General features: G+C 42.1%; 1 protein-coding gene across 1 annotated transcript in view; it reads left to right on the plus strand.

The window, feature by feature from the left end:
- The window catches only part of LOC113812293 (serine-rich adhesin for platelets), a 15,893-nt gene that overhangs the window by 683 nt on the left and 3,144 nt on the right, over nucleotides 1-12,066 (plus strand). Inside the window, exons 3-5 of the mRNA XM_070124092.1 lie at nucleotides 1-6,725; nucleotides 7,206-7,336; nucleotides 7,978-12,062. The exon at nucleotides 1-6,725 is cut by the window's left edge and continues 247 nt beyond it. Of these exons, the coding sequence (XP_069980193.1) occupies nucleotides 1-6,725; nucleotides 7,206-7,336; nucleotides 7,978-12,062 (10,941 nt within the window). The remainder of the gene's footprint in view (nucleotides 6,726-7,205; nucleotides 7,337-7,977; nucleotides 12,063-12,066) is intronic.

The following is a 12,066-nucleotide window of genomic DNA, read 5'->3' on the forward strand; positions in this document are numbered from 1 at the left end:
AAGCGCCCTTATGTTCCCCTCAATAGCCTTACGTTCATGACAGCTAACAGCCATGTGAGCACCATTGACTGGTCATCCACTGATCCCAGTCAGATCCGGCAGTACATAGCAGGCAGTAAGCTAGCTGGTGTGCCTCAAAGATCCACCACAAGGCCTGCCTCACAAAATAAACTTACCACTTCCACACTGCCCCCATTCCCTCTAATTCACAAGAGTACAACCAAGAGATCCACTCCTTCAACTAAAATCCCTTTTCTTTTAACAACCAAGAGACCCACCTTGCCAACAACAGTTAAAAATGCTTCCTCAACATCTGGACCCTTTACCACACCTAGGACACCCAGTACACCAACAACTATGAGACCTACAGCCTCAGCAGTTACAAGTTCAACAGTATCAAAAATGCCTACAGCATCGACAACAAGAAGACTTGTATCAATAACTGGAAGACCAGTTGAACTGGCCACAGGACCCATACCATCTACAAGTTCACTTATAACCTGGAAACCGAGCTCTCTAGCAATTAGCGATACTTCTGCGGTCACAGCTACGAGTTCCATTATAACTTGGAGACCAAGTTCTCTGGCAAACACTAACACTTATGCTGTGACAACAGAGGGAACTTCAGATAACCCTATAACTTCTACCACAGAATTAACCACAATAGAATCAACTTTCTTTACTCAGTGGTTAACAGATAATGGTAACTCACCGACAACAGGATTCACACCCACAGGGGAAAAGACTCCGCCTCCACCAACTGAACTGCCTCCCCCACTGGATTCCATTAAGCCACCCTTGCTTTCAACATGGCGACCAACATTTAGACCAATACCTGACTATGTCGAGGTGACTTCTCAACCACCAACTCAGTCCATGTTATCTAGCACAACTGAATTGCCAGTAAACAAACTAAATTCAAATGCTTCAAACGAAAATTCTCCAGTTTTTAACTCAAATATTAATTATCCTACCTCTTCTCCTGCAGTTCAGGAATCCCATTCACCAACAGGAACATCCACAGCATTATTAGTACAGAATACTACAATTCCTAACTATGTCAAAGTGACTACTCAAGCATCTACAACCCAGTCAACCAGTACAACCACCCAGGTACCAGTAAACCAAGTAAATCCAAGTGCTGCCACTGAGAAATCTCCATTCCTCAGCTGGAACATTAACTTTTATTCTACTTCTGGTCCTGTGGTTCTGGAATCTTATTCACCAAAAGTTAGAACAACTACCTCCTCAGCTCCACTGCTAAGGATAACTCGGACCTCAACTATTTCACCACAGGTTGTTACAAGTCAGCCAGGTCAGAAACCAAGCAATGCTGGCCAAACACCAGCACATCAAAATAATTTTAACTCTCATTCTATGGAAGGTCAAGGTATTAAGCCTGTAAAACATACTAGGCCACCTTCAGAACAAAATTATGAGACAGAGCATGAGCCTCTTAGTCCCTGGCAGTACCTCGATTCAAGTCCACAGCCAACTGATAGCTACACTACTAGGCCCCAACCAGTTGTTACAAATAATTTCATATCAGACAATGATCAGAAGTTAATACATGAAGCACTTAATAGGTTCCAGACACATTTTAGCTCTGCCACAGATACAAGCACTACATGGCAGGAACACATACAAGACACAGATCTTCCACAAATACCCACAATAGAGGAGCCTGGTGCAATAGGCCTGGCTCCTCAACAACCATTGTGGACAACTACACAGCAGCTGGATGATAACAAGACATCCAGCATCTTTCATGATGACATGGTGTGGTATTTCGATTCCAGCAATGAGTATAACCCCAATGTTTCTTGGATCACTAATCCAAGACCTCAAGTGCCACACAACTTCCCATTATCTACTGAAGTCAAACCAAGAGATCCAGCCACTACACCGGATCCAGCCCTCTTTGAGATAATCAGTGGTTCTTCTGGTGAACATCCAGAAAAATTATCTTATAATACAGATCAGAGCCACTTTACCTCTAAGCCCACCCAAGGACCCACTCATTCCACATCCAAACAAGACTTGTTTACAATATCCAATGATAAATCACATCCTACTCGAGCATCTATTCTACGCCCACTGGTCAGTCCAGAAGTGCAAGTTGACACTCACGCAGAACTGTTCAAGGTTTCTCAACCTGAGGTGGTGCCAGTTTCCTCCCTTGCAGCTCCTCTTCCTACAGTGGATGGTAACAACGATTACGACTTTGATTACGCCGTGTATGAGGATGATCTGAGTGAGTACTATGCTGCCTATGGATACTTACTGGGGGTCGAGCATGAGGAAGACAGACAGAATATACCCGACAAACTTCCAACCTTTGATCTTGACAAAAACAGCCCTTCCATCCTAGAGACCCTAACTTGGCCTTATACCACCATTCCTACCACTAAAAGGCCTTTAGACTCAGACTCAGCTTATTCCCAGTTCCCTGCTGTTGAAAATAAGTACCCTATAAATTCCCATGACTCGTCAGAAACTAAGTATACACCTCATTTAATCAGTTCTTCGAATAAAGAAAACATATCTCCTGTTTCTTCTTTAGGAACTTTAACAAATGAATCTAATTTTACTACTGCATCACCTATTTATACATATTCATCTCTTATACCTGCCTATCCTCAATCTCAGTCTTTAGCTGCATCTATTCCACTTTCTGTAAATGAAAGTGATTATGCTAATTTTCTTACTGAAAATGGTAACATATATCCTGACTATAATGACGTTTACTACTATAGTTATGAAGATACGCCAATAGTCAATGATTTCCAGTCTTCACTTCATGTTGGAGATTCTCTTAAAGTAGGTGATTCATCCATCAGCAGGCCAATAGGCAGTGGACATCAGGAAAATTTGAATGTACACCCTTTACCTCATTCAGACCTTCCAGCTTCCCAAGTCGATACTTCAAAGTTTGATGAAATTCGCTTCCAAGCAAATAATAATCCACACAATTTAAACGTACACAATGTGGGATTCCTTGACACATCATACATCCCTAAGGTTATCAAGACAACCACAACAACTCGACGACCTCCTGTTCTATATGCTCCTGCTGACAGAGAATCACAACAATCTCATAATGGTTCCCCAACTAAGGATTTAGACACTTTTGTTGCACTTAATCCTCTAAAGCCTACTGTAGCTGTTATAGAACGGGAGAGCTTTCAAGAATCTAAAGACACTGAGATCAATTCTTCATTTAGTACCAGTAAACCTCCAACATTATCGCAGGATACTTCACACAACTATGTCCATTATGGACACATTTCACAAAACACAAATTTACGTTCATCTAGTTATAAAATTACTGAAGATAATATGTATCACCTCTTTTCAAGTCCATTCTTTGTAAAGGATGATAAGAAGAGTAGTTTTTCAGTATATGAATCTATTGTAAAAAATAAAGTTGAAAGTGAATTTCCTCCTCATGAGCTGACAAATCTGCATGAACAACATTCATCATCACACCTAGAAAATAGGCCGAACTATAACACACCAACAAATACTAACTTCCACCCAGTCACTCATTCAGGCCAATTACCAGAAGCAGATGTAGCTTCATCTGATTCGCAAGGGTATTTCAGTCCTCCAAACATAAACTTGTCACCTCCCAATATCCTTTTTCACACCTCTCCTAACAATAATGTTACTCCTGTACATGTAAAGAATACAACTCACAATGCCAGACCTTTCTTACTTCAACCACACAGCTCTCTCCCCAATCCTTTATATAATTTCCAGCCCTTTAATAGAAATCAGACTTATGATACTTCCATTAAGAGAATAGGTCTGAGGCCTGCAACTCAGAAACATGGATCTCAGCCTCCTGATAGTGCACCATCATTAAATAATTACCAAGACGAAATTCATTCGTCTCCTGTACATTCATTTAATTCTGATATTTCTCTGTCCAGTACTGCATCCCAGAAAGATCATGCAATTACAGTAACTGAGCACCATGTGCAGTTTACTGAAGTTGGCTCTGATTCTACTTCTGTATTAACTGTCACAGACCCCACGACATTTCTGCCACAGCCTGACGACTTTTCTATCAAATTTGCAGAGTCAGAAAGTAATTTTGGCCAAAGTGATGGTGTTCATCAGCATCATCAGTCTTCAGGTAATCATAGCCACCACGACAATCAGCAAAACCACCATCCTTCCGTACAGGTAAAGATATGGAAAATGGTTGATGGGCAGCTCAGACTTGTGGAGGAACAATCGGTGCCGTCTGAAATGTTCGATAACTCGGGATTATCAAATGGTGCCGTAGTCAACCCTCAGGATGTACCATCTGACGTGCTCTCAATGGTGGCTACCAGGATGGAGAATCCTAGTCTTCTTTTCTCTCTTTTGAATTACACTACAAGAAAAAGGCGCTCCTTGCCCAGCAAACGTGAAGATACAGGAAATACTGAAGCGGATTTGGGCAAAACAGAATTAAAGAAAAACAAATCTGAGACTCCTTTGCGCCACAGAACTACAATTTCCATCAACTCTGCACATACACCATTACATGATCAGCCAGATAACGATGTAGACAGGGTAAACAAGAAAATTAATGAAAATACAATGATCATTGAAAAGATGCAAGAAAATAGAAAACCAACAGGAGGTTCAAGCAATTACAGAAGAAAGGAAAGAAGTAGAAGACCAGCAATATCTCCTGATGAGAAAACCGAAAGCATAACACAGTATTTAGTGAAAACTTCTAAACTTAATGATGAGAGTAGCCAAAGTGACTCTCCTGTCATCCACTTGGTTATCCCGAACTTGAAAGAACAACCAAGCTTCAATACTCTATTACAGAGGCTTGCAACTCAGTCTCAACAAGATTTAATTACCAGACAATCCCAGACAAATAATCGAGAATCCTTTTCTAGAAATGAAACAGCAGCAAGTTTAGCGTTTGCGCAAGAACATCAGGTAAAATTACAAAATAATCATGAGATTTATCCAACTCCATCACACCCAATACCTGCGTTTGGTGGTGTGGGTAGCGACAATTTTCCCTTTACTCCACCTCCTATTGCCAACCAAAGTGTCCCTTCAAAAGGTTTGCTTCCCCAGGCCTCAAAACCTGATGTTCTGCCTGAAATTAAACATTTTGGTGGCGTAGGTAATCGAAACCATACGAATCTGCCACTTAATATTGGAACCTCTTTAGATGAAAATAATCTTGGCTACCTGCATGTCCTCTCACGTTTAGCTAATCAGATTCAAAGTTCCAATGTTCAGAATCCTAGCCTGCAAGGTATTCTTGGAGATATCACAAAAAATTCTCCAGGAGTCCAAGCTTCTAGAGGAGTTGTGGGGTATAGCGCAGCTGGAACACTACTCAACAGTGGTGCAAGTACTCAAGGAGATGGTTTCTCCCAGCTGCTTCAAGAGCCATCTTTTCCAGGAGAACATCGAGGGTCTGTCCTGGAGCTGCTACCTTCTGACCTTCCACATGTTAATCCCCTACTTCCCCCAGATAAGCCTCTTGATCACCCTGTGCCCTTGAGAAGTGTGCTTGGCTCTCTTCCATCCTCAAGCACATTGCACAGAGAACAACTTCGTAAAAAACTTGCCACTATCACTGGAACCAACACTTTTTCCGGACACCTTGGCAATGAGGGATTCTTGAACCAGAATAATCATGCAGTGCAGAATTCTGTTTTAGGGAACCAAGGACAACAATCAACTTTCAACCAACTTACTTCAGATTCTCAAATACCCCACCCTGGTGCATTAGCTTCCTCAGTACAACCTGGTCCTTTTAATAGTCCCAACCTGACCCCCTCATTGCCAACTAATGCATTCATAAATTCAAGACCAAGCAATTCTTTCTTTCTTCCAAGTCAGCAAAATAGTCCAACTGCTTTCTTTAATCAACAGTCCGTCTCTCTAGGTTACCCACAGCCAGGTAATCAAAATTTGCGACTTCCAGATGGCTTTATTAGTTCTGGCCAACAAATGGCATCACCAGCTAGCTACCAACAAACAACATTTAATCGTGCTGATGTCTTATCAATCATCGATCGTTTGCAGTCCCAGGGTTCAGTTCCCAATGACCAGTCTGTTCTAGACTTCAGTCAGCCCAATGTAGCATCCTCTTTGCCATTACAGCAGCCTGCTGATCTCTCGCCATTTGATCCTAGCCTTCCGTATCTTCCTTTTCAAGATGCTCCAAGCTTCAGTGACAGTCCCTTGATCCCTTCTTTAACTGGAGGCACACTTAATCCATCACCTGCAACAGTTACATCCTCAAATGTCCAAGGATGCACTCAGAGCACACTATGTTCCTTGGGCCTTGCTTCCCTGGTAGCACTAGGAATATCTAATGCCTTGGCTCTGCCTTTCATCACGCCACTTTTCGTGGGTCGACGACGCCGTAGGCTGGATCTCGCCAGAAATTTCACTGGTCAAGAAGAGAGCCTTATAGAGAATGATGATATCCTTAGAGAGCTACTAGCTATGGCAGTTGGTGCTAATCCAGGTTTCAGAGACATCCTCACTGCTGCTATTGCATTTCATGTAGATAAAGCTCAACAAGAGACAAGTGCAGAAGACCACATCATCTTGAATGCAAAAGCAAAAGAATACATGCAGCTTTTAGTGTCTTTAAGAGAAGACCAAGTATCATTTCTGATTCAGCATGCCTTAGATACGATAAGTGGTAGGAAGCAGCCGCAAGCAGACTACAACACACCAGCACAGACGTAGTAAAGCATTATCAGACTCTGCTGGTTTCACAGAAACGTCAGATTCAAAATATTTTCGATATAGAAACTTAGCATATTTTGTGGTAGTATCTTAAAATGATATCACTGACATTACTCTCATTACTGTTTGTATTATATCATAATGAGATAATATACAAATTTGGAAAGTAAGGTTTTCAATTTTCTCTCTCCGCATATATTAGTAAAAATAGCACATATGCTAAATGTCAATGTCAGTGATATTTTTGTTATTCTATTTATTTTTTTATACTATGTACATTACAACTGCAGTGCATTTGTAAAAGTATTGTTAATAAATGTTAAACATAATCACAACAGCACTTTGTTTCTGCAAAGATATTTATAAATTAGGCAGCAAGTTACTGAGAAAGAGAAATGCTGAAATAATAATAATAAGAAAAAAAATGGAAATCCGTGCTTATACGATGATTCAGTAAGTGACTAAATTATGACAAGACAAACTTTGCCAAAATCCCGGTACTCCTCACACCTCATGCAGCACTGGTTCCTGCGCCTCAGCCAGGTGCCTTCGTTTACTGCCCAGGTAAGACTTGCCTACAGTCTCTTACCCTGCAACCTGGGCAGTGGTCTGCGATATTAGGTTTATATGCATGCGTAATGACTTCGCCGCTTTATTTAAATTCAAATACTGTGTGCTTTTAAATGAATGATTGTGTTTCATGCTTATGGATGTCTTTAAAGCTTATCACACGTTCCTAAACAGCATATTTCGCTGCACATCAATATTTATAAATATAGTTTCTTCAAAATACTTTAGTATCATTTCCTCTGTACGAGACAACAGGAACATTAAGACATTTTCGCTCTCAAGACCTTGGTTGTACTATCCTTCATGCAGTCTTCCATTTCCTATCTACTACTTTTGCTCTGTGGCACAGAATTTAAGCTTTGTGCATGCAATTTATCAGATGTGTAATTGTTATAGAAACATGATGATCATTCGTTATTGATGGAATATTGTAATTTAGATCATTTTTGTTAACTATAATTTATTGAATATTGATATATTATTAATACTTGATACATCTTAGACAACTTACAATTAATAGTACTATTGTGATTTACTCTGGTACAAAATGTTTATATTTACATGTGCAAAAAGACATTCAAACTAATTTCATTAAACCTACATCACCCCAATTAATAACCAAACATATGCTGTTTACCATTAGTGATTCAGTGTCTCACTGTTACCTCATATTTTCAGGTCACGAGGTCTTCACAGATAGATTGAGCATCCATTCAGCTTCTGGAGGATATGGCAACACAAACAATGCAGGAGCAAGCAGTGACGAAAATCCACATGTATTAGTCAATGTGTGGAGCATTGTGGATGGACAGCTTCAGAAGACTGGGGCTCAGAGGGTTCCAGCATCAGCATTTGTCGAGGCAGGTCTTCCTAACAAGAGCATAGCAACACCAGTAGCTTCCACCATCTCCCCAACTGCTTCTTCTCTTTCTGCCCCCTCTTTCCCTTCTTCCATATCGCCTTTGTCTTTCTCATCCACGTCTATACAACCTCCCTCCTCTCTGGCATTAACACAGACTTTGGAGGGGAGACCAACAGCAGGGAGACCCCAGAACAATGAATTCACAGGAACTCACCTTGGAGGGTCTGGGAACTCACAATCACCGTCCCATATATTATCACCTCTGGGCGCTTCACAGGCTCAGTTTCAATCTATTGGCGAGTTACTGCAACCAGTCTCCAGTTCTCTAACAGGAAGTTATCTGCAACAGCAAATATCAAACCAGAATTCAGGCGAATCAACATCACATATGGGTCATCAAATATCAGTGCTAGGACATCAAAATGGGACACAGAGTCACAAGCAGTTCCCTGCATTTACTAATCAGGAATTACAGAGTCATCAGAGAAATTATTCAGTTTCACAAGCTTCACAGGGAAGTAAGATACCAATCCCCAACTACCAGCAAACCAGCATCAAGCTCCAAGAAAGTCCAGTATCTCACAATCCAGACTCACAGCATCAGGAACAGACGGAAATTTCTGTTGGCAGCAATTTACCACAACCTTTTGATAACTTTGATGATTATGTAACCCTTTTGCAGATACTGGGTGCCAATGTTCACCCATCTGGGTCAAATTCATCTGTACACTCATGGCAAGCCTTATTGGCATCTCTTCAGAATGAAACATCAACAGAGCCACTTAGTCAGTCAGCTAACCATAACATGTTCCCAAACAAAACAAGGATTCCAGAGTTACCCATTAACATAGACGATAATTCGGAGGTGTTCCAGTCACATAGCAATCCAAAACCTGTCCAGCAGAATCAGCCCACGCAGCTTCTTAATAGGTTACATGGGAATCTAGAAACTTACCAACCCTCGCAAACACATTCGAGACCACCTGCATCCTCTTCACAATCTGGCTTATCATATCACCCATCCTATTCCATTCCAAATCCAATATCTGAACAATATTCTGATCTATTTACCCATAAAACTGATCATCCCTCATCGCAAAGACAGCATCTGCAACACTCTTTTCAGTTACATTCTCAAAATTCTCCTTATCCTCAAGGAAACCAACACCCATCATATTCTCTGCCCGATGTATCAAATCCTCAAATGCCTCCAATCTATGAACAAATGGTTCTAAAAGATACTCAACCAGCTGCCGGCGATCAAACCATCTGGACTCCGACTGGCACTGCTGATCGATTTTCTGAGTTGCATCCCCAACCAGGGCAAGTCAAACCTACATTCAGCACATTTTCGAACCTCATAAGTACTCTGAGTCAGCATTTACCAGAAACTGATCTGCAGTCAGATGAATATGCTCATATCACTGCACCAAGTATCTTAGCAAACCTCCCATTTCTTAGTGATGCTCCTTCAACTGGTGAAATGCAACATGTGCTGGAAAACTTGCATACTTTACGTGGTCAGACAAAAACAAGCACAGAGCCTTCAGGGTTACCTTGGAGGGCAGACACTGCCAGTCAGTCTACAGTAAAGAGTCCTGTTGGACATAGTAGTTCAGGGTTGTGGTCTGACAGCCAGACCACAAATTTACAAGGAAGCTCACTTTTACCTTCTGCCTACGTCCATGGCCTTCCACCTGTAAAGGATAACAACAGGGCAAACCTAAGACATCCTCAAGTACATAACAGCAATGTCAGTAGTATTAATAACTTAAACTTACTCGCATTTACTTCTTCCCCTACTTCGCTTAAGATTAACACCTCAGATCTGAATGATACATATGCTTTAACAGCTCTGCAGCTGATACACAACAGTACAATAGTTTCCTCTCCCCAAAAAGTCTCCTCACTTTCTACTTCTCCGTCATCAACTCACACGAAATTACCAAATCAGCAACCACCTGCATTAAAGCCATTCTCTTCCTTTTCCTACCAACCTCCACTCGGAGCCAATGGGCCCACTCACCCCTGGCCTTTAGGAACTCGAGAACAAAATGTAAATTTTGGCCAGGCTAGCTATCAGCCAAGTATCCCACCACCTGTGTTTCTTAAATATCCACAACAAACAACTACATCAGTTCCAAGAATATCAACAGTCAGCTCCGTTCCTTTTGGTGGTGTTGGGAATCCTGGGCTTCTTGGTGTTCCTATTGGTCTACAAGAAAACAGCCACAGTTTCATTGCTCCAACTCACCAACCTACAAAGGCCCCAGCATCCCAAGTCTTTGGTGGGGTAGGAAATGATGCTCTCAAAGGATATCCAGTTCATATCAGTGGTAATTTTGAAAACAGTGAAAATGAAGGATTTGTTTCCCTTAGTAACCACAACCCACTAATCAATTCACCTCCACCTCCCGATGGTTCGAGTAGCTTTTACCCTGCTACAAGCTCAGCTGATTTAAGTCTTACGCAATTACAAGAACTTCAAGCTCTTAATGCCATTTTTGCTGGGGCAGGAGAATCTCCAGCAGACGAAGCCATGAAGATTGTTGCTCTTCAGTCTCTATTAGCTAAAAATCCTCAAATGCTAGAGCACCTTTTCTTGAAGCCAAATGACTTCAATTCCCGCCAGGGTCAACCACTAAACCCTGAACCAATATCTCCAAGTGCAGACTCAGTAGATGATGGTGGACACACCAACGATTTTGAACGTACGCACCACAATATTGGTTTCAAGACTGAGGCAGATAATAAGGGATCTGGTCAAGATACCATTACACCTAGGCCTGCTTTTCAGTCTCGTACTCCAATAAGCATACTTCCAGGATCTCCTAGTCATACAACATCAAACTCTGATGAAGAAAACATCAACCTTTCTGAGTTACCTCCAGAGCAACTGCTTTATTTGATGCAAGAGTTTGGCAGACTCCCCCCAACGCTTCAGGGACTTGAGGAAGCGCTCAGTGATCATCCCAGAGTGCCTGTCACACCCAAAGAGCCTTCTCATGTCCTTCATGCTGCCCAAACTACTGCTAAGCCATTCGGCATTAGTGATGGTACCCGCAGAGAGTCTCAGGGACAAGATGGTTCCCACATTTCATCAGATGCCAAGAACGAGCCAACAGCAACAGAAAATGGCTTTTTATCAAATAGGTATGTACAAGCATGTCTACAAAATAAATGGTGTGCTCTGGGACTGTCTATGACAGTGGCAGTAGGAGCAACTGGAGCAATGGCAGCGCCCCTGGTTGTACCAGTCCTCGGGAGAAAGAGGCGAGATGTGGGTGATAACTCACAGAATATATTCCAAGCCACTCCCCTTTTTGCCCGGGAAGTTAATCTGTATGCAGCCTTAATTAAAGAACCTTTCATGAAATCGTCGTATGACGAACAAGTAAAACATAATCAGGAGAACGTCACACATGAACCACAAGATTCAACAGCAAATAGAACAAACTCAAATGACATGCTTGATTTTTACGACCTGATAAGCAGTCCCTCAGCAAAGTTGGAAGAGAAACAGACACAAACCGGCCTGGCAACTGGCTTTCTTCCTGTTGAACATGACGATGAATCAAGTGAAGCTTCGTACGTTTTTGAGTACGATGAAGACGCTTATCTTATCGACGACGAATCCGATCTGTTGAAAACGGCGACGAAGACAACTAAGAACAAGGGAATACAGTGCCTCCAAGAACACATGTGCCTCGGGATGGTCGTAACAGCAGACGGGGTGTCCTTCCTCACGCCGTTCCTAAGCGGCAAGAAGCGAGAGGTGCTGGCCGGGATGGAGCTGGGCGACCGCATCCTCAGGGAGATAAGGACCTACCTCCCGTCGAGCGACCAAGATCCACCAGGTAGCAGGACGCCTTCAGGAACAGCATCCTGGAGGAGGCAAAGGGTGC

Source organism: Penaeus vannamei, chromosome 8 (genome assembly GCF_042767895.1).
Source record: "Penaeus vannamei isolate JL-2024 chromosome 8, ASM4276789v1, whole genome shotgun sequence".
Taxonomy (NCBI): Eukaryota; Metazoa; Arthropoda; class Malacostraca; order Decapoda; family Penaeidae; genus Penaeus; species Penaeus vannamei.